This window comes from Glycine max, chromosome 20 (assembly GCF_000004515.6).
Source record: "Glycine max cultivar Williams 82 chromosome 20, Glycine_max_v4.0, whole genome shotgun sequence".
Taxonomy (NCBI): Eukaryota; Viridiplantae; Streptophyta; class Magnoliopsida; order Fabales; family Fabaceae; genus Glycine; species Glycine max.
Window position 1 is genome coordinate 36,331,830 of NC_038256.2, and position 23,075 is coordinate 36,354,904.

General features: G+C 36.3%; 3 protein-coding genes across 6 annotated transcripts; 1 reads left to right on the top strand and 2 right to left on the bottom strand.

Annotated features, from left to right (window-relative positions):
* Positions 1-548: 548 nt before the first annotated feature.
* Positions 549-6,912, bottom strand: LOC100793924 (uncharacterized). 4 transcript variants are annotated; one of them, XM_006605874.4, is made up of 10 exons: positions 6,233-6,912; positions 6,061-6,138; positions 4,290-5,006; positions 4,033-4,135; positions 2,960-3,060; positions 2,681-2,855; positions 1,635-1,805; positions 1,447-1,547; positions 939-1,062; positions 549-814 (listed from the first exon to the last, which is right to left on the bottom strand). In XM_006605874.4, exons 1-9 carry the CDS (start codon positions 6,488-6,490, stop codon positions 1,006-1,008), a joined length of 1,761 nt encoding a protein of 586 aa, XP_006605937.1. In that variant the 5' UTR covers positions 6,491-6,912; the 3' UTR covers positions 549-814; positions 939-1,005. The 4 variants fall into 4 exon arrangements, with proteins under 4 accessions (XP_006605937.1, XP_014628363.1, XP_006605938.1 ...); XM_014772877.3 differs by lacking the exon at positions 549-814 and having other exon boundaries at positions 1,048-1,062; positions 1,447-1,562; XM_014772879.3 differs by lacking the exons at positions 549-814; positions 939-1,062; positions 1,447-1,547 and adding an exon at positions 2,567-2,611 and having other exon boundaries at positions 1,713-1,805.
* Positions 6,913-10,026: 3,114 nt separating this feature from the next.
* LOC100783870 (elongator complex protein 2) lies at positions 10,027-14,954 on the top strand. Its single transcript, XM_003555874.5, has 10 exons — positions 10,027-10,438; positions 10,527-10,614; positions 10,754-10,839; positions 10,968-11,121; positions 11,205-11,365; positions 11,479-12,150; positions 12,464-12,785; positions 13,403-13,620; positions 13,873-14,050; positions 14,380-14,954. The coding sequence occupies exons 1-10, from the start codon at positions 10,307-10,309 to the stop codon at positions 14,865-14,867; spliced, it is 2,499 nt and encodes an 832-aa protein (XP_003555922.1). The 5' UTR covers positions 10,027-10,306; the 3' UTR covers positions 14,868-14,954.
* Positions 14,955-17,953: 2,999 nt separating this feature from the next.
* On the bottom strand, positions 17,954-20,881 carry LOC100784396 (neurogenic protein mastermind). The gene is made up of 2 exons (XM_003555875.5): positions 19,395-20,881; positions 17,954-19,168 (listed from the first exon to the last, which is right to left on the bottom strand). The coding sequence occupies exons 1-2, from the start codon at positions 20,624-20,626 to the stop codon at positions 18,235-18,237; spliced, it is 2,166 nt and encodes a 721-aa protein (XP_003555923.1). The 5' UTR covers positions 20,627-20,881; the 3' UTR covers positions 17,954-18,234.
* Between the last annotated feature and the right edge of the window lie 2,194 nt (positions 20,882-23,075).

Genomic DNA, 23,075 nt, shown 5'->3' on the forward strand with positions numbered 1-23,075 from the left:
TCTTTGCTATCCCTGCATAAAATCTATTTTTTCCCTAACAATTGAATCAAGCCACCGACTTTGGCTACGTACGTGAGAGAATAATTCAACTGTACATAATTTTATATATATCATTAACATCACATGTAATTTTTTGTTGTCCAATTACTTATGATTAATTAAATGTAATTTTTAAGGACTAACTAGAACTTAACTGGTTGTTAGATTTTTTATTATATCAATTTGTTTTATAATTTATTGGTTATCAAATTAAAAATAAATTCAAGTCATAAGAAAAATAAAAATAATCAATCCAAAGTTCAATCTAATTTAATTACATTCAAGTCAAATTAAATTGAACTACATATTACTTTCATTAGAAATGGTAAGAATTTTTTTATTTTTTTTTGTGTAAGAACCGAATCAAAACTAACCCCTGACACCTCTAATACCTAAATGGATATGATACAAATATGTCTCTAATTTTGAAGTATCCGTGTATCATATTGTATAGGAACTCAGATCGGAGTAGTCTTGTCAAGCACACAAACCCCACTTGGTGAAACACATTTAAGAAACTCAGGCAGGTTATAGTCATGATGAAAAGTATCGTGTAAGAAATTCTGTACATATATTTTACAGAAATTGAGAGGCAATGCTGAAAAAAACAATTAGACTCCTTATAATTCCTATTTCTATATCCTCGATTGTATTCCAGAGTCCTACCTTTTGCTGCTATGGTTAGGAAACAAAAATGCTGAACCTCCTTACTCCAATGCACAAAAGGTCTCTGATAAATTCTTTTAACTTTTCTTCATAATTTAATTTAATGTACCTAGTAAAATAACCAAACAATTATTATTGTCTCAGTTGTCTGTACAATCAACAACAACATAGGCAAGTGTTGCATAAGCTCTAACGGAATGTACAAAAGGCAATATGAGAAAGACATCTCACACCTGTTTGGAATTTAGTTATCAAGCATGATCCAAGAAGGATGTATTAGATGAAAATTGACGGTGTACATCACTTGTCGTGACAGCTAAGAAATTCAATTATACATGGATACACCTGCTCCACCGCCTGTGCTCAAAATAATCATAGAAAAGAGATCACAAAGAAAGCAGCAGTAGCAGTAGGGTAAAAAAAATATAGACTAATTATTTATGTCAAAACAAATTCTTGACACGAAAGAAACAAGCAATGCTTAAATAAGACAATTAAAAATGGAAAAAAATTAAGAACGAAGCAAAAGGGAGAAAAAACATGGTAAGGGTATATTAATTGGAGAAGAAACTAGAAAGGTCAGAATAGAACAGAAAGCTCTGAGAAAATTCGTGTGGGACAACCAACATGGCCATAACCAATTAATTACAATATAAAATTGAGCATGTTATTCTTTCCTTCTTGACAATTTCCTAATCTAAAATAACATGAACATCAACAACCAAAGGAATAAGTTCATACCAGCCTTCCTCCAACCAAATCATAATGAGCATAATGTGAGCCTCCAGGTTCTCCAAAAACTTTATAGGTAACCAGGTGCTCAGGAATTAGCTTAACGGTTTCTGTTCACAAAATACCTTTAAGAATATTCACTTCTTGAAATAGCAAAACAGGGAAATAAAACATCTATGCCTACGATCAAAAAATACCTTCCACAGCTTCAGGTGGGCAAATCAGATCCTGGTCTCCAGCAATAGCTAAGATAGGGGTATTGCTTTTGTGTAGATGATCCTTGTAAAAAAAGGTCCCATTCCTGTTACATAAACCACGCTCTCGAAATGCTGTTGTGAGCTGCAAGACAAGTTTTGCGGGTATGGTGCCTACCAGTTGTAATTGTATCATATGAAGGTCGGGTGTTAATAATATTGATTAGTCAATATATAATTTGCTTAACTAAAGAATAAAAATATGTGCACTGCACTTCCTGTAACAGTGTTATTCCAGACTATATAAGTTTTAACTACAAATATCCTACTTGTTAAGATTCTGTAAAATAATAATGTATAACACACAATTCTTAATATCTCTAAAATGGAGCCACCAGGATAGTTTATAAATACTGAAACAACTAAATAAGCATTAGAAAGAAGGCATGTCGAACAGCGGTTCTGTAAGAATCCAAAACATGAGAAACCAAACTGTTAAGTCCACAAAGAATGTATTCCACAAATTTGACACTTAAAATACACATTAGAAGAATGGATTGCTCTTTCACACTTTCTTAAGAGAATATGAAAGGCCAGGAATTATTCAATTTTTGCCTGATAGTATTAATCCAACAATGAAGCTGTTGACTCCACCATTATTTAAAATATCAACTGCACTTTGGAAATGAATTGAATTTCGCAATTACGGAAGATAAGAATCAATAGTTTGCAATTTAACAACAGAGTTGTGACATGACAACCCAGATATTGACTTATCACTACTGGTTCCAAAATGAAGTTTACTATCTGAAGGGCACTACCCAGCAGTTCAAAGAAACTATATCCCATGCTATGTCACAAATAATCCTAAGCACTAGCTCATTTCTCTTTGTACCAAAATTCAAAAGAATGGGGAAAAGAATCAAACTCCTTACCACTTGCTCAAAGCAGCTCTGATACCATGTTCACAACCAATCCTCCTAAAACCTTAAACTATTAGGTGTAGGCTCATGAATAATTTTAGATTTGTAATGGATAAAAATACTTACAAAAGTTATTCAAAACAAGTCTTTTTAATAAATCTGGATCCATCATGTCCTCAGCAGAAATCAAAGTATTTAACCATGAGAATACATATGGTGGACGAGAAGAAAGAGGATAAGCTGCTGCTAACATTGCCCCTAAAGGAACAACAGGAACATTCAGAGCCTGTGCAGGATCTGCCTGTTCAACAAGTGACTAAATTTAGTACCTTAACAGATATTAGGGCAAGTTAATCATTAAATCTACTTAGGAAGTAACCAGAAACAACTAAACAATTCACTTACTAGCGGTAAGAGTAACTTCAGAGTTGATTTGGATGATGTGTAGTCCAGAGATGAAGCCAGTGTAACTACTGCAGCCAAGTTGGATTCTTTTCCTTCAAAACCTTACATGAAATTAAAACAAATATTAAGTAAATAACTTACATATTTATTTTATACATGTCTAAGCAGATGAAAATACAGATGTGTCAGTATATGTAAAGAGGTGATGCCCTGCTTGTCCTAGATTTACACTTCTATGCTTACTAGTAACATGTGTTACTGTGTATTAGTTTTTTTAAGTAGCTACCAAAGTTGCAACACAAAAAATGTGTTATGGCAAAATAGAAGGGTAGAAGTGATTTTGGGAGTAAGATCATTCTATGTAAGAATCCATCAGCCAGCAGATATAATACAGATTGAATCCTACTTTCATTTATAAAAAAAAACATAAATTCATTTGTTTGACTTTTTTGTCACCTCTTATTCAGAAGACTAATCATGTATAAAGACTTTAATATGTAATCTATCTTTAATAGGATTATACTTGATCATATATTCAATCAATATAACGATGAAATTTCATAAAGTTCTAAGTTTGATCTTATTGTGATTTGTCAAGATTTATAGTTGATTCTGTTTCAAGTAAGTTAATAGCGAATGAGGAATATTCAAGTTGGGCTAAGAAATTGATATGGATTATTGTCAGTGACTCAATCAAAATTGAAAAAATAGATAGTAGGCTAATGATTTTCATAGACAAGTTGTTGCATAGAATTTTCCTCCCAAAGTAAAAACATTGACTGAAGATTGATTCAAAGTCTTGATATCTAATGATTAACCTAATATTTGGCCAATTCAACAGCAGAATAGAAGAAAGCTACCTTCCATAGATGAACATCATGATAATATAATATCAGGCTACAACAGGAATTTCCAAATCCAAATATTATACCTCCCCCCACCCCATTAAACAATGATTGGACATTGTAGTTTAGGCAATGACAAATGTCAAACAGACAAGAATAAGAATATAATAACAAATAAAGGCAAAATGGCTAATGATCAATCGATACTACCAAAAGCATAAAACTTACCAAACCGTGACAGCATGGAGTAAAGCAGGATACCACCCATGGAGTGTCCAATTGCAAGCAATTTTCCATCTTTAGGCATGCTTTGTTTCATTATGTATTCTATCTGTACAGGTAAAACAAAAAAAGTCTTATAAGGGATATGCAGCCAGAGAGTTTCCTGTAAATAACAAGTAAAAAAAAGGTATTGCGGATGATATGATTGTTAATTACTGTTAATAATATTAATAAGTGATTGATACAATAAGATGTCACCTCACCGCTGCAGGAACATCTTCTTCCAAGTAATGATCGAAGTCCCAATCATACTTCACCATCAAGTCAAGTTGCTTCTGAAAATCTTCGATTGTAGAAGTAAAGCGAGCTTGTAGATCAAATAATGGAGGAGAAACAGATAGCTGACCTTCCTCGATAATATTTACTAGTTTTTGACTCAGATCAGTTATTTGACTAGTAATACCAGTGTTTTGCTTTGTTTCGAACAAAGTTGAAAGCTTTCCCCTTACCTCATTGAATTGTTCATATAATGGAGAATCCACCAAAAGTTTTGAAATCTGATCTAGAAATTTGGTAAACATCACCCTTGATTGACTTTCACTCAGAAACCCAGAGACTCTTTCTGACAAAAACATTAAAGTCTCGGTCAATCTTGCCACCAACTTTGATTCATCCCAAACAGTACCTAACCTAGTTAGATCACCTTGGATTGCCACATTTTCAGTTTCTACTCCATTAGGGGCAGAAATCTCAGGTTCAGATACCGCACAAAAAGAGACGTTATTCAATTCTTTGTTTGAAGCCACTGCTCCATTGGTAGCAATAGCACTTTCTGAAGCAGCTTTCATCTTCTCAGACATTGCATTGGCAGACTGTTCAATATCCTTGGAATTTGAACCCTGAATACTCAACCCAGCTCCTCGTACTTCAAGAATCCAAGTTTCAAATCCCTGACCAGACATGTAACGTGCAAATGATGACTGCAGTACATACCATGTGTTAGTGGGAAGCCTGATACATAAAATCAGAAAAGAAAATACTACCGACAAACTATAATTAGGCAAACAAAATCATTAATTACTCAAACACAGGTTGATCACAAAGAATAATACAGAGGAAAAATGAAACTTAAACCAGAACAATATGGAGGAAATAATAATAATAATAATAATAATAATAATAATAATAATAATATAGAATCAAAAGAAGTAGCTTTGGTGCATTCTTTAAGGGAAGAGGCATTCAGAATTTTGCAATCAAACTGCAATTTACAAGAGTACATTAGTGTCAAAACTCAAAAGATTTTGTTTCACATATCCATATTCAATACATATCTAAAATTGATACTTTTGGATACTTCACTATTGTTATTTGTGAAGCATCAAAGCATTTTTAGGCAAAATAAGTTATGGAAATCTTATACAGCCAGATACAAGACATACATGCATGTATAAGAAATAAGCTTAGAAGCATTTTTGCTTGGTGAACTAGACATGAAGGCTATCGTCTTTATTGATGATTCTCAGGGAGGGAATGAGAATGGAATAGGTACTATTCTTGTTTGTAGACAATGGACTATGATTTATGATGTCAATGATTTATAATTTCTGTTTTGATTTTAGCATCGTCCAAGAAGTATCGCCTTAATTTAGATTAGTCTTATCACAGTGATATACTATGGATTTCAGTACCTTGAGGAATTAGTCACTACTACATCCAAATATGAATGCATAACCACGAAACTTCCTTGTGTAGAATCATCCAATTGCCCCACTAAATTTCATAACAAGTTTACTAGCACAAGTAAACCATATTCCGTCGATGATAAATATACAAGCATCGACAAAAAATTCCAAGAAGCGAAAATGAAAACCAAAGAAAACAAACAGAGCACACAACAAGTAGACTTAAAAGGCAAACTAAACAGAGAATAGAAACACACACAATTTGACAATTACGATGGAGGGATCTAAAATAAACTTGGGATACAAATAAAATCAAAAGAAAAATTATAAATTAAAAAAGGTAGAATACCTCAGGAGAAAGGTCATATCCAACGGCGTTAGTTCCCACTCCCGACAATAGCAACAGAGGATGATTCCTCGGAGGTGCCTACGAAACAAACATAGTATCCTAAGAAAATGTAACAAAATTATAAAGAGAGAACAGAAATAGGTGCGATTCGAATGAAGAAACAAAAACTAACGAGAGGCGAAGGGTGGTAGCGCCAGAGAGCGAGTTTCCAATCGGAATTGGAGAGGGAGACATAGTGGAGTTCGTCGGCGGTGCAGACGGAGGGCTTGTCGGCGAAGGCGGTGGAGAAAGCCCTGAGGCGGAAGGGAGCGGTGGCGCGTGGGAGGGAGCAGAAGGTGGAAGAGCCTTTGCACAGAGTAGAGAGCATGTCAGATTGGAAGGACAAGGACATGGACATAGACATAGACATGGTTGACATTTTGGGTAACATGACGCTTCGCTTCGCTTCTGTGATCTATCTATCTCATTACTTATTCTTTATGCGCTAATCCGTACCTAGTTTCTCGTTTCTGTCACTGGCGTTTTCAATCGGTGGGTTGTCTCAGTCAAATTGTTATGGGGGTTGACGCTTTATGCAAAATTATGATTTTTTTCTTTCTGCAAATTGGACAGCATGCTCGTCAGAGTCGCAGGACAGACCTATTCATCAACAAAATTCTCGTGTCGATACCGAAAATTGAACTCAAATTCTTGGAGATTTTATCAATCTTTATTGGCTCCAAACTTATGGCTTCTACGTTGAAAATTTGGAATTGTATCCACCACAAATATAAATTCATTTCAAGAACTAAACTAGTTCTTAGCTTTTACAATTTTGAAATTTCACATCAAAGAGGTGACTTTTTTCCTGGAAAATTGTGTATCCAATGTGCCAATTGAATTTAATAGTTTTCATGATTACTTAGTAAGAAAATTATTAATTTTTCTTTCTACGTGATTATTTTTTTATTTGGAATTGAAAAAATGTTAGAATGATTTAAGGATACTACTCTTTAAAAGAATATAAACTAACATATATACTTCTGTTATGTACTGTGCATTTTTTTAAACCAACCCCTTTATTTGTTTTAGTGTAAATAGCAACAAAGAAAATGAGAGAAATATGAACTTTTCACTATTATAGATATTAAGTTTTTCTTGTCCTACATATGAAAAAAATCTTTAAAGTGAGTGTGTTATATTATTATTTTTACATTTTATAATTAAAAATAATGAATAATTTTATATTAAAAATAATATATTAACATATTTAATTTGTTTAGTTGAATTTAATATTTTTAATTAGGATAAAAACTTCTGTATGTTTTATTTAACTGGCCTTCATTTTTTCTCTAAAAAAAATTTATAAGAGATCGCAAAAACGGTGTTATTATTGATCTCTATCATTCCTAAAAATTCTAAGATTATTCCTTCCAGAAAAACATTATAGCATCGTATTTCCGCTGCATACAAGGGAGCGGGAATGGAAAAAATACACAACAAAATCATAATCTCATTTTACAAGGGATTAAAACATGACAATGTTATGGAAGTGTGATTCCGTTGTACAACGTGCACAACGAAATCACACTTCCGTTTCGTATTTTTTTTTTGGAGAAAAAAACTAAACAGAAGTGTGATTCTGTTGTGCACAATGTATAATCGAATTGTGATCCTGATGTACAACGTGCACAATGGAATCACAATTTCGTTTAATATTTTTCCAGAATTTTTAAAAGTCTATGAAAATGACATGTATTGCATACAATTTCATATAAATGTCAACTACATATAGAGGTTCACATCCATAAAAATAATGGAATACACATCAAACATTTGCCACGAACAAAATGTCTACTACATATTTAAAGAAAGGTCTATTGCATATTTCAATCCTTAGAAAGGTTTACTACATATTGAGATCTTTTAACTTATTGCAATTGTATTGTGTTGAAATCTTGTATGCTTTGATTGTAAGGCCTATGCCATGAGTGGGCTTCTACAGTGCAGTAGTTTCTCCATTGTGGTACAACAGGAGGCAAGGGATAACGATCCTTTAAAAAAAGCTTCATTATCATACATACACAAGACAAAGTTAGTGAAAAAATCAATATTAGCTTATAAAGGTAAATCGTATGTTTAGTAGATATTATATACTGCACAAAGTAATTTTCATTGACAAGTCCAATGGAAATGAGACTGGGCTTTGTTGGCATGAGACGCCTAAGTAAAAAGAAGGTCTAACTCTGTAGTCTAGATAAGTGGACCAATACAATATTATACTGACTAGCAATGACATAACCTATGTCGGGAATGGTCATCCACTTCTCATAAGGCACTGAACCATGTTCGATATACAAAAATGTTATTAATTCCAACAGTCTCTCTTTTAAGCCAAATAATTGAACATAGACAAAGTGTCATGTTTTAAGTTTCTGAATCAAATCTTGGCAAACAAGAGATGAAGACTTTTGACCCTAGCCTAGCACAACTACAATTGTCAGGTAACCACAATTTCCATTCGCTTGGACATCAACAATGTTTTCAAAATGCATTCTTGCAATTCATCGGGAAATTCATCCATATAATTGTCCATTTTTTCTTCTTGTTGTCACGTTAACCCTTACGAGCGACAGTTGGAGTTCTTGAACTACCAATCATTGTGTTCATTTCATTGACATGCTCCCACATTGAAGGTTTACGCTTGATAGATTTCACAAACTTTGGGGTACCATTTGTTTTTATTTTTGTTGTAGGGGGACAGATCGAAGTGGTATTCCAAAAATTAGAACTACAGTGTTAACCCATTGCAACTCATGGAAAATCAAGTCTTGTGCTTCTCTTGATACAAAGTCGTGCAACTTATACACTGGGGTATTAAACTTGTGCTCGACCACATTTATGTTTTTCCGAAACGAAGCCTTAATTGTTGTATGCTGCAAGACAACCATGTTGTTCATTGCATCCCAACAATTATTCAAATCTCTCGTGCTATCACGAAGCAACCTCTTCAATCTACCATGTGCACCTTCAACCCTGTGAATAATTATCTTAATTTAATAAAATAAAACTTAAGCCAAAAAAATTAATGTCAAAAAATTTATATACCTATTTGTTGTTGTGTTTTCAAGATGCATGATCCGATCAACCCATGCTTATACAAATTTCTCCTTAAAAGGCATCAATTATGTTTGCTGGACATAGTCAACAAATGTTTTATAATGTGTGCACTGGGTTGTAAAGTTCTTAAAGTGTGCAATATATGATACTTCATCCAGAGACTGCAACAATAGTTTCCAAGCATCCATATATGTTGTCACTCTTCACCCTTATTCCTTTTGTATTGACATTCTTATTAATGTGAAACATACATAATAAGTTGGTTGAAGAAAGAAACATTGTCTCCAATGTATTCATGAAAGCAAGATTCCTATCACTGGCAATAACATGAGACAACACATTATTTTTCATAAACAATACTTTCACCTTGCGTAAAGCCCATTTGAAATTATTTGTTTTCTCAAAACTTAAATAAGCAAAGGCAACATCGAAAGTCATGCTTGTTTAAGTGATACCAATAATTTCCAACAGCAAAAGACAATACTTGTTTGTCTTGTAAGTTGTATCACAAATCAACAAGATTGGAGATGAATTCAAGAGTTTGATGAAATTTGGGTGTGCTCACATTATATCTTTGACGACATCTTCATTTTCTAGCCGCCTAAACCAATAAACATACTGGTCGCATTCCATCAACTTTATCAGATGTTGTATTTATGTCCTTGAACCCCTTTCTTGGAGACGATGTCTCCAATGTTCATTGTATATAGTTTTGATGGCACTGAAATTTGTTTGATCTTGAACCTTGAATGTCAACAAATTTTGATTAGACTTCACCATGTTTTTTATCAATTGGTTAATCTTGGTTTTTTCTTTACTTATTAAACGACCAACATGTAAATGATCAAACAATATTCCCATCACTTTATGGTTATGGAAACCACATTCAACATTAAATATCCATCTAGAGTTCTCACAAATCTCCTCTTTTTCTTTTTTTATTCATTCTTTCAGTGTGGGACAAGAGCAATTTCATTGGGCTTAATAGTAACAACCTTGCAAATACACACTCGAAGTCCACTAGGTGGCCCAATGCTCTTTCTTCATTCCAACGATCGCGGCGCGTCGCCATTCTCGCCTGAGAATCGAAAATCCAAAGCTTTCGGCGCCTTTAAAGTTTTTCTCCCTCCGTGCACAGTGCGTGAGAATGCGTGAAGTCGAAGTGAAAAGGGTGTTTATTGGAGCGGGATGCAACAGAATAGTGAACAACGTTTCATGGGGTGCTTCTGGTTTGCTCTCTTTTGGAGCTCACAACGCCGTTGCTATTTTCTGCCCCAAGGTTCCCTTTTCACTTTTTTCTACTTTTACACTCTCCTTTTATCTTTGATTTTCTCATCTTTTTATTCTTTTTTTTGGGGTGTTCGCAGAGTGCTCAAATTTTGACTACTCTCCCGGGTCACAAGGCAGTTGTGAATTGCACTCACTGGCTCCCATCTAGCAGGTTTCTATTTAAAGGTACTATCTTTCTCCATCTCTTATCAACTTGAACTCTGCAAGTTCATTTTTTTTACTACCATAAAGTTTTACTGGGATATGGATCAAGGTTCAAAAAATATTATGAACTGTTAATATGCCTTTTCCCTTTGATGTGCAGCAAAACAATTGGAGCAGCACTATTTGCTATCTGGAGATGCAGATGGTGCTATTATTTTGTGGGAACTGTCCCTTGCTGATGGGAAGGTACAATTTCTTCCTTTTTTCTTCAATTTTTGTACAAATAAATTATGAGAGATACTTGTCAGTTGGGAACCTAGATGGAATTATAAATTATTGTTCCTTGCATTTTTTGTCTTCTGAATTGTTTGTAGTGGAGGCAAGTGTTACAGCTGCCACAATCACACAAGAAAGGTGTTACATGCATTAGTGGAATTATGGTTTCTCAAACTGAGGCAATGTTTGCATCTACTTCTTCAGATGGCACTGCTTGTGTATGGGAACTTGCATTTCCAATGACAGGAAGCGGTAAGCCATATTTCCCAATCCGTTTAGTACCATGTTAGTAATTTTATAATCTACATCGATTGAGACTTGCTTCATCATTTTAGGTGACTGTAAATTATCGTGCCTGGATTCTTTCTCTGTTGGTTCTAAATCTATGGTAACCCTATCGTTAGCTGAATTGCCTGGAGATAGTGGGCAAATTGTCCTTGCAATGGGAGGATTAGATAACAAGATTCACCTCTATTGTGGTGGAAGGTCAGGAAAGGTATCTTTATCCGCTAAGTTGTATATTATTAACTTGAACTTTTGGTTTCTTATAGTTTTATCTGGCGGCTTGTGTTTGAAGTTATTTTACTTTTCTTTTACATATGAACCCAGTTTGTACATGCATGTGAGCTAAAAGGGCATACAGATTGGATCCGGAGTTTGGACTTCTCATTACCTATAAGCATCAATGGGGAAGTAAACAATATTTTTCTGGTTAGTTCATCTCAGGATAAAGGCATACGAATTTGGAAGATGGCATTACGTAGCTCTATGTCCAATGGACACGGCATAGACAGGAAAGGAGAAATAAGCTTATCATCCTATATAGAAGGTCCCGTGCTTGTGGCTGGTTCATCTTCTTTTCAGGTATCCTTAGAATCTCTTTTAATTGGACATGAGGATTGGGTATATTCAGTAATGTGGCAACCCCCTTTGGTTGCACCCATGGAAGAGGATGCCTATTATCAACCCCAAAGTATCTTATCTGCATCTATGGACAAGACTATGATGATCTGGCAACCTGAAAAGACTTCTGGTGTCTGGATGAATGTGGTCACTGTTGGGGAACTAAGCCACTGTGCTCTGGGGTTCTATGGTGGCCATTGGAGCCCAAATGGAGATTCAATTTTAGCACATGGATATGGTGGATCTTTCCATCTTTGGAAAAATGTTGGTAATGATAATTGGCTGCCACAAAAGGTCCCCTCTGGTCATTTTGCATCAGTGACTGATATTGCATGGGCTAGATCTGGTGATTATATCATGTCCGTCAGTCATGACCAGGTATTTATTTAAAACACATTCTGTTCACAAAGGCTATATACTATTGATCAATCATGTCTATTATTTTATCTATTATGATTTCATATGGACTTGAATTTCAAAAATAGCTTGCACTCCGTTGTCTACTTTATTAATTAGTATATGAGCACTGGCTATGTGAATTTTGTGTTTTTGAAGAGTAGAATAATGAAATTCTAGCTGCTTGTGTAATTGTTTCAGTTTCTGCTATTGGTATTTCAAATAATAACTCCGAATATTTTTCTTGAATTTGTATTGGCTCTGAAAATTGTTGTTGCTATGCGAAACTTTGCAGACAACTAGAATTTATGCTCCGTGGAAAGTTGAGGCTTCTCTCCAAGATGGAGAATTTTGGCATGAAATAGCTCGCCCTCAAGTTCATGGACATGATATAAATTGTATGGCAGTTATTCATAGTAAGGGGAATCATCGTTTTCTCTGTGGAGCTGAAGAAAAAGTTGCCAGAGTGTTTGAAGCCCCGTTATCATTTTTGAAGACATTAAATAATGCCACTTTGCAGAAGTCCTGTTCTTCCGATGATATCATGGGAGATGTTCAGATTTTGGGTGCAAATATGTCAGCTCTTGGACTATCACAGAAACCTATTTATGCTCAAGGTTAGTCATTTCATTGAAAGTTGAAATTGATAATGTGATGCGTAACAAACAGATTCAGAGATGATAATCATATTGTCAAATTTTGGTGCTCTTTCAGCCTTTCTCATCACTATCTACTGTTGTTAACTTTTATAGCGACGACATCTGGTTCTAATTGCTTAAACAGATAGAGTCAATGGTGGAAGCTAAACAAAAGGATGCAATTAGTTAAGGAAAAAAATTATAAACAGGTGGTTTATTAGTCTTGATACATGATAGTCAGGTAAAATTGCACCCAAACTAAGCTAATTCATACTTCAATGTAATTTACATGTTAACTTTTTTAATCTTTAAAGATTAACTTAGATGTAGCTACTAAAATCCAAATATTTTGTGTTTTATGTCTCTTAAACCCATACCATATTAGCTACACATTTGCTCGTCCATCTCTCATTGAGGATATGGGTCCAACCCAAGAGTTGACTGATATCATAGAATGGGAAACTAGTATACTAAAAGTCTAAAACCCCTTGTTTCATTTTCCTATGCGAAACTTAATTTTTGAAACAGTTATAAATGTTATTTGGCATGCTTGTCTTTCAAAAATTAATAATTTTGATGGCAATTCTACATTGCAGCTGTGCATGAGGCCCCTAAAAGAAGTGGGATCGATGGTCTTGACACCATTGAAACTATTCCTGATGCAGTTCCAACTGTGTTCACTGAACCACCTATTGAAGATCAACTGGCTTGGCATACACTTTGGCCTGAATCACACAAACTCTATGGTCATGGAAACGAACTATTTTCTTTATGTTGTGATCATAAGGGTGAGCTTGTTGCTTCTTCATGTAAGGTGAGTGGTGTTAGTCTTAGCTGTGCACACCTGTATTATTGTTGTTAGACAGAAGATTTAGTTCCTACTTGTATGGAAATCCTTGTTGCTTGCATATCTCATAACTTGATGGATAGACACTGTTTATTGTGTTGATCTTCATTCAACCAAGCTGCTTTAGATTGTTGTTAGTTAGTCTCTAGTTCTCTACCTTGTTCACTTTTCTGCTTTATCACTGATATTGCTATTGCACATACGTTTTATGCATTGCAGGCTCAATCTGCAGCAGTTGCAGAGGTATGGCTTTGGCAGGTGGGTTCATGGAAAGCAGTCGGCCGCCTGCAATCCCACAGCTTAACAGTGACACAGATGGAGTTCTCACATGATGACAACTTTCTTTTGACTGTCTCGAGGGATCGCCAGTTCTCTGTTTTTTCAATCACAAGAACAGGTAGATGTGTCATCATTGTTTAGGCATATGAGTTTGCACCTTTCCATTATTATTATTATTTGGTAATTTTCCTTGGTTGACACCTGACAGTGTTTGAGATGGAATGTCCAAGTCTCAAACCTGCAGAAAACTAATGAAACTGATCTAACCGTTATCTAACTGGTTGGCATCCCTTTTTAGCAATATAATTGCTGAATGAGTAAAAGTAATTTTGACACAGTTATTAACTGGAATTAACTGGACTGTTTTAGTACTGTAATAGTTGCAAGAGTTTCTTATTGGCTACTGCAACTCAGCATATATCCTAATCACGCAGTTGTGGTTTACAGGCACCGGTGAAATCAGTTATAGTCTTCTTGTGAGACAGGAGGGGCACAAACGGATTATCTGGTCATGTTCTTGGAATCCACATGGTCACGAATTTGCGACAGGTTCAAGGGATAAGACAGTGAAAATCTGGGCCATAGAGAGGGAGTCTGTCAAGCAGCTTATGTCTTTACCTCAATTTACGAGTAGTGTAACAGCATTATCTTGGGTTGGTCTCCATCATCGGAAGAATAATGGACTTCTAGCTGTTGGAATGGAAAATGGCCAAATAGAGTTGTGGAATCTGTCTTATAACAGAGCAGATGATGGGAGCATAGCAGCACCAGGTTTGGCTGCTTCTCTTGCTGTACGTATAGATCCTTTTATATGCCATGCGTCTACCGTAAACCGTCTAGCATGGAAGAAAAATGAGGATGATCAAACGAGTATGCAACTTGCTTCATGTGGAGCTGATAATTGTGTAAGAGTGTTTGATGTATCTGTTGAGTAATTATTGTACCCCTTTTTTTAGTTATATCTGTAGAATGATTTTTTTTATCCTCATAGCTATGGCTAAGAAAATTTGTCCCTGCTTGCATTGTTCTTCTCCAGAAATGCGAATTATTATTATTATTATTGTTAGCAATGTCTTTTTTTGGCTAAATAAGCAGAGTTTCTTTTGAGTTTCTTGTGGTGTTTTAAAAAGGAGGGTATTTTAATATTAAAAGTTAAAAGTTGTAAGGTCCATTTTTGTAACAATAATTCGGTGTCACATAATTATTGAAACAACTTTTATCATTTTTTTTTTATGTAGAGTGCGATATTATCTTCATTATTAAATTTATAGTGCAGCAAAGGCATCCGAATGGTCCCCTTAAAAACCGGTTTATAAGGGGGTGGTCTACCCAGCTATATAAGCACTTATCATGTTCATGAATTACCCGATGTGGGACTATTCTTAACACGTCCCCTCGAGCCAGGGCTGGCGGCACCCACCGGACAGAAGCAAAATATGACTCTGATACCATATTAAATTTATAGTGCAGCAAAGACATCCGAATGATCCCCTTAAAAACCGGTTCATAAGGGGGTGGTCTACCTAGCTATATAAGCACTTATCATGTTCATGAATTACCCGATGTGCGACTATTCTTAACATTCATTATCCAAAATTGTTTATCCGTAGTCACGAGACATGTAACATCATTAACATGTGAATTGTGATTGTAATCATACCCTCCAAAAATTTCTCCAATAACGGTCATCAGTTTATCACTTGTCACTGTCTCGTGAAATTAGGGTGAGGGTGAAAATCACTGTCTCGTGAAATTAGGGTGAGGGTGAAAATCAAAAGCTTGTAAGTGATTTAAGTGAACAGTACTCCAAAAATATTGTTTTTTGTGTATAAATAGGCAAAGCCGAGCATATGCTTGCCAACCTGCATCAACTAGAAGTTGTTCATTGAGTCGGATGTGGATTCAAGCCGATATGTTATTCGATTGATTGGAATAAAGTTTGGGGAAATATAGGATGATTATATCACATGTTGTTCTTTATGAATGTAAGAAAAAGATACACATACAGATATACTAAAAAGAGGAAAAGATTTGTAGAGTTGCAATCTTTATTCTCTCTTCTAGTATTACACGGTTGTTATGAATTAATAAATATTCTGTTCATCCTTTCCCACTACTAAACAAAGGCAAAGGCTTTCAAATATTCCAGTAAGAACACGTAAACGTGGTGTGTTCATTATGACAGAAATATTGTTCACGCGGATGACTCTTATCTATTATAGGCCTAGCTTCTCTTTTCGTTTAAAAATTGTGGAGCCCTGAGAAGCTCAATGTTTTTGGTGATTAGAATTTAAGAGAAATAAACACCGTTGTTAGGGACTTTATGATCATCTTAAGTGGGGCCCTTGATAGACAGCTTTTTACTTGGTACCTTTGACACTCCACCTCCAATCCATTAAAATCTTCGGAGGCAGAGAATCAAATTTTGAGCAAATGGCTCATTGATTCCCTTTCCATCATTAAGGAATTCAGTTCTTGGAAGCAAAGGGTAAGGTAATATGCATTGAAATATTGCATTAATTTCGGTGGGGTGCACATACACACTGTTCTTCCATGCTTTTCTCATAGTTATATGGGTTTCCATGACCTGCCCAACTTCCCACTTTGGGCTATGGCTGCCTCAGACCTCGGTCGGCAATAGTGCACCAATTTTGTGCATTGAATCGGTAGCATTTTTCTATGTAAAAACCAGTTTATGGGATGGTGAGGGACCCTGACCTACGTTGACATTGAACAGATAGGGACCATAAGTCATTTGACAATTGTTAGCAACATCATTAATGTGGATGATAATGTTAATAATACATCACAAGTATGCAATATAGTTGTTTGAAGCAGAGTCAGCATCAACCACTAGTCCCCAGGCTTTAATTTAAAGACACGGATGACAACATTTGAGTGTAGGCAGCGGCTTAATCGTGCAAGCGTATAGTTGGATATTGAGACATAAGCATAGTTTTGTTTGTTCTGAATCGTACATTATTTCTATTTGGTTCGAGACTAGCAAAATTGTACTCCTAAGCATGTAACCAGCTCAATCTTACGCCTAATCCTAACTTTTAAACCTCGTACAGTTAAATTATTCTTATATCGACCACTAACTAGTACTTAGTGCTTACTTTAATACATTAAAACATCGAATTTTATATGTACCTTGCCACTAAAGTCACATGAAATTCAGCAAAATCAACATATGTAACGTGCACTCTGTTGTGAGGGTTTTTTTTATTAATCTTCAAATCCACTATACGTTAAAATTTCACATCAATCGAACACTTTGGCTTAAAATTGTTGTCATCATACATTTGTGTCTTGCTCAAGAAATTGTTCTGTTCCAGAGTGCCAGCCTTTTACATAGTAGCTCTCGTAAGCATACTGAGCATTTGAATTCAGATCCTGAAGTTATCTTGAAAGAGAGATTTGCTTGAGACAGTATTCTTGCATAACATGATAAGTAAGCCATTAGGCCAAAGCAGGATACAAGTACAGAGTGTTGTCAAGCGTCGTCAATTTTTATAGGACTACCTAATCTCTGTATAAAGTCATACTATGCAGCTAGAAACGATCATAAAGAATCCCACTTGATAATCCAGTAGAAAAAGGGGCAGTATTTTTCTTTTTGTTATTGCATTTAAAAGCTGACATGTAAATGATAATTCAAGGCGTAGTTTTCATGAAGGAGAATCAAATTCAAACTAAAACTCGCAAGGGCATTATTGTTGGGTCATGCACAGCAAAACCTGAAGTCAATCAGCAGAAACGTGATTTTCCTATATACATAAAAATGAACAAGAGGATTGAAAATGCGGCCAGACTGACGTATGATTTATGACTACACGCACAAGTGCAAACTTGTGGTCCTTCATGCATGGCTTTGGTCATATAAGGGACCGAGGACAAACTGCTAGTAGTCCAAAATGGCCACATCCATTGCACTTATCAACAGAAATGAATAGTGTATCATGAACCATGGATCACAAGACCAGAGCAAGAAAGAATACCCACTATTTTTAGTAGTTTATGACAATAATTTCAGGAATTGATATTTGAACTTCACAATACAATGTTTCAGACTTGACCTTTTACAGTATAACCTTGGACCAATTTCATTTCCTATATAAATTATAAATTATGACATAGAAGAAAAAGTACAAGATGATCACAGTTTCTTTTTTTTTTTTTTTCTATCCAAATACACATACCACAAACAGTTTATCAAACATGACGATAGGAACTGCATATAAAAACTTAAAGGGAAACCAAACCCATTTTTTTCAAAATTGTTTTTTTTTAAGGAATGGTTTATAATGGTTGTGAGGTTCTTATCTGCTGCTGCTGCTTCACGCTGTCTGAGGGATGCTGAGCTGAACCTTCCTGCATCATCACAGCAGCAGCAGTCATAGTCTGGTACTGTGAAGGAATTGTGGGTGCCATAGGTTGAGAGTAGTATATTTGAGCATGAGCAGGATCCGCATAATCAAAAGCATAATTCGCAGGGGCAGCAGAATTGGGAGCCATGGACTGAGAAGGATGGTGAATCTGTGAGTAGGTGACATATTGCTGCTGATGTTGGCTTGTAGGAACTTGAACTAGTTGAGGGTTGCCTGCAGTTGCAGCTCTGTAAGCATTCATTTCAGTTTTAGGCATGGGAGCATTTCTAATAGGGTTGTAAGTAGCAGGCTGTTGAACCAATGTAGAAGGATTTGGTGGAGTTTGTGGCCGGCTAGAAGCGATGTTCCCTGCAGACTCGCCCATATTAGCCTGCTGCAGAGGCAGGTTGTAAGCCTGCGCCTGTCTCGCGGTCACATAGTAAACCTGGGGATGCTGGGGATGTTGCTGGGAAGGATATACAGGATAATATGCAGGAATAGCAGGGTTATGGTGAATAAAGTGTGCGCCATGAATAAACTGTTGCTGCTGTTGCGGCAGTGTCTGTTGGTGTTGGTGTTGGTGCTGTTCAAATTGATGTTGCGGTTGTGATTGCAGCTGCTGGTGCTGTTCAAATTGCTGTTGCTGTTGTGATTGCAGCTGCTGGTGCTGTTCAAATTGCTGTTGCAACAAATATCCGGGGTCATGTACATGTTGCTGCATCTGGATCCGACCATGCAGATCAGACACATTAAGCTTCGGATCCACAGGGTTACTAGGAACCCTTGTAGTGCCAGGTTGAATCTGAGCTTGTTCTTGATATACAGCAGCTTTTGAACGCGAGATTGCATTCGCAAGGCTACTATCACTGCAGGATCAAAGCAAAACACCAAAAACCTAATTCAAGCAGTGCCAATTGAAACCATCGCCAAGAACCAAATCCCTTACTAACCCTATACACTCATAACCAGACCCGATAAGTAATAACATGATTCAACATACTAATGAAATAAACAATCCAATCTTAACATTAAAATTTACAATCAGAACAATTCAAAGACAAAACCAGATAGAGAAATTGAAATCGAGAATACCTAGAAACTGAATCAGGAGAAGGCAAATCAACAACGGCGCCACCAGCAGTTGACTTCTGATGAAATTGAGGAGCAAGTGTTTGCGTTTGTGCCTGTGACTGTGCTTGTGTCTGTGACTGAACCTGTGGTTGAGGAGTGGGTGGTTTTCTATACCCAACAGGAACCCCATGGTCCGATCTCTCATCATCGGAGACAACGCGGTTATGATGCTCCCCAGCAACCACCGTGGCGGGCCCAATCGGCACACCCACCGCGGCGAGAGTCGCGGGAACCGGCGGCGGAGGCGGCGAAGAGAGCAAAACAAAACCCTCATCCGGCTGCTGCTTCGGCCCCACACCAACCCCTATCTGCGCGAACTGATCCTCAATCCCCAACACCCTCTGATCCTCCACGACATGAACCCTAATCGGCGGCAAGTTCGCGAGCGAAGGCGACGAGGAAGTGGACCCAAACGACGACGTCGTTTCGAGCATGGGCGAATCAGGAACGGAGTGAACATCCTGCTTCAAATTCTTCCCGTTCCCGAAAGATCCACCCTGCGAAGCACCACCACCGCCAACACCACCATCCACACCGTCCTTCGAACCGGGTTCGAGGTTGTTCCCGGCAACCTCGTCGTCAAGTCCAAGAAGGCAATTAACAGAGGCAGAGTCCGAAAACCCGCGGTTAAGCAATCCGGCGCCGTTTAAAGCATTCAAAAACCAATCGTCCGATTTGGCTGACGTGTCGAGAATTTGGGCAGGGATAGAGTGAGTGGATTCGGGTTTGGTGGGGAAGAGGAAGAGGCGGATGCGAGAGGGTTTGACGGCGGAGGTGGCGGCGGCGGCGGTGCGGTCATACTCGTCGATCATGTTCTCGAGGTCCTCGTCGGTGGTGACGGAGATGAGGGAATCGAGGTCCTCGTTGGGGAGCTGGTACTTGAGCGTGAAGGGTCTTCCATTCAGGAATGTTTTCGAGAGGCGCGTGGAGAGGTCCGCGAGTGAGGTGGCGCGTTCGGAGACGATGATGCGCGTGTCGCCGCCGACGTAGCAGAGGGACTTGTCGTGGGGGCGGGGGACGATATGGCCGCCGTAGCTGCACATGAGGCGGAGCTTCGTCGACGCCGGCGCGAAGGGCTCGTCCCAGGAGTCGGTGTTGCGGGAGCGTGGCGAGGATTCCACGGAGTCGGGGTAGCTGAGGTGCTGCGGCGGAGGCGGCGGGGCGGTCGAGGGGGTTGGCGGTTGCGCCTCCATGGTGAGAGTGAGAGAGAAAGGAGGGAGCAACGCGCTTGAGGAGATGGTCTTATACTAACTTAACTTGCTCTCCCTTTTTTTTTAATTGATATTTTAATTTGAGTGACTTTTTTAATCAAATATAAATATTTTTGTTTGTTGATATTTCTCCCTCCCTCTCTCTGTGCGGGTGGGTTCTTGGAAAAAGCGAAGTTGGGGATGGAATACTGTGGGAAAGGAGTGGAAGCGGAAAAAGGGAAAAAAAAAACTGTGCTGATGTTGAGGGAGACTATGAGTTTGACACCTAGTTTATACTCATTGGACCCTGTTGCTTTTCATTTATTGTGTCCCCGTCAACATTCACTAATCACTGGACCACGCAAATCAATTTAAATTTAAATCAATTTTAAAATAAAATCAATTTTTACTAATATAAATTTTAATTAAAAAATAAATAAAATCGAATAAAAAATCATTTCTCTCAATAGTTAAACTTGTGCTTGTGGGTTAAAATCTTTACACTAATAAAAATTTAATAATTAATAATTAAATTTGTCGACAGAAAATTATGTCATTTCAAAATTTAAAATATTATTTTTTGAATTTTTTATAAGACTCCATTAGTTAATTTATAAGAATTAATAGTATTAAATTCATTTTAATTTGTATTTTTTAGATTACTTTTAACATTAATAAAATATACTATTTTATTCTTTTTTCAGATGTACTATTTTATCATTTATTGGTTTTATTAATTAATTTTTGTCATTAATTATTCTTAAAAATGATCATTAAAAGAAATATTTTTTTTCCCAAAAATTAACATTTAACGACAATTTGATTGCGGTCAAATATGTGAGGAGGGGAAGAAAGGCACATAAGGGAGGAGAAGTTCACACATTGTGGGATCCACGTATTTTTTTTTTTTTTATCCTCTCCCAATGAGCGAATCGGAGAAAAAATTCAGATTGTTCATGAAACTTACCGGTGATGCCCTTTTCACACTCCTTATGAGTTATGATGGAATAGAAAGCTTTAAGAAAGGATCAAAATATATTTTTATTTAATATTGATTGTTTATTCTAGTTTTTCTTATACCTATTAAATTACCTTAATTTAAATATTTGTCTTTATTTTTTTCAACCAAATAACTTATTTTTTAAGATGTTATAAACGGTTTAAGATGTTATAACTGAATACAAAAACAAATTTTATAAATATGGCTAAATAGAATGAATACGGTTAAATGTTAATAGCATAAATTAGACATAAATAGTTAGCATATTTGGGTCGTTTTTATCGTACGCCCTTACCTTTCTGCACTGGAACCTTAAACCATAATTAAACAAATTTGGTACGTAGCCGCAAGTGGGGGTGGTAACTAGAACAAAAAGTATCGAGCTGACGTAACGTAACAACCTAACACCGTTTTTATGTTAAAACGGATATGATATGATACGATACGAAATAACGGAAAGATAACAAATATACGAGGATGAGATGAGAGTAACGCGGTTACGGCGTTACGGCCATAAGTATCTTCCACGCGCATCAACGCGTGGCTGTTTGTTCCTTAGCATAGAAGGCGCGTGGGGGTAAGGGATGAATGAAGCGGGGTAAACGCGCCAATATGCTGCAAAGCTGTAAATTGACACTGACAACTGCCACATTAACGTTTTCACCTGACGCCTGACTAGGATTGGGTGTGCTTGCATTCCCTGCCAAAAACACAAAAATCTTTTTACTATTTTTTCATAAAACAAGAAAAACATTTAACAAAATGAAAGATAAACCGTCAAATTGGTTCTGATGATGTGATGACACGATTAGTCTTTATTGTTAAATTTGTTACACTAATTTAATAATAAATTATGTTTTTAAGATCAATTTATTGTTTATTGTTTAATAATCTGATTTGTTATATTTTTTCCATATTTATAAATTAAATTTAAATTTTATGGGTTGGTTACACTTTCCAGAAATGAATTTAATTATATATTCTCATCGACTCGTTTATTATATTAAAGATAAGATGATATCCAACTTGTGCATGAGATTATCTTTACAAATATTCACTCACAAGAAAAACTTATTATCCAACCCTTAGACAAGAATAGATATAATTAGGTGTGTAAATAAATTAATCACAGTGATATTTTAATCAATACGACTTATAATTTTTAAAATTTTATGCAACTAGATTTTATTATAAATAAATATTTTAATATATAAATTATACTATTATTCGTGTTATTAATAAATAAATATTATTGATCGTAAAAAATTGTTTATTTAATAAGCAAACACTCCATTGATTAAAACACAGATGAGTTTCGCGGTGATGCTATGGCTTTTTTGTGTTCATGGAGGAAGAAGGAGAGGATGGTGCAAGTGAGAGAGCGAGAAATAAGGAATAAATGAGAGAGAGAGAAATTATTTATTTATTTATTTTCAATGATGGGTAAACTTT

Coding starts and splice junctions, on each gene's coding strand:
- LOC100793924 (XM_006605874.4), bottom strand. CDS start 6,490: ATGTTACCCAAAATGTCAACCATGTCTATGTCTATGTCCATGTCCTTG. Junction 4,136..4,289: donor AAGAAGATGTTCCTGCAGCG/GTGAGGTGACAT, acceptor TTACCTGTACAG/ATAGAATACATAATGAAACA. Junction 1,806..2,680: donor ACTTGTTTTGAATAACTTTT/GTAAGTATTTTT, acceptor TACAACTGGTAG/GCACCATACCCGCAAAACTT.
- LOC100783870 (XM_003555874.5), top strand. CDS start 10,307: ATGCGTGAAGTCGAAGTGAAAAGGGTGTTTATTGGAGCGGGATGCAAC. Junction 10,840..10,967: donor TGTCCCTTGCTGATGGGAAG/GTACAATTTCTT, acceptor AATTGTTTGTAG/TGGAGGCAAGTGTTACAGCT. Junction 13,621..13,872: donor TTGTTGCTTCTTCATGTAAG/GTGAGTGGTGTT, acceptor TATGCATTGCAG/GCTCAATCTGCAGCAGTTGC.
- LOC100784396 (XM_003555875.5), bottom strand. CDS start 20,626: ATGGAGGCGCAACCGCCAACCCCCTCGACCGCCCCGCCGCCTCCGCCG. Junction 19,169..19,394: donor TCTCCTGATTCAGTTTCTAG/GTATTCTCGATT, acceptor TTGATCCTGCAG/TGATAGTAGCCTTGCGAATG.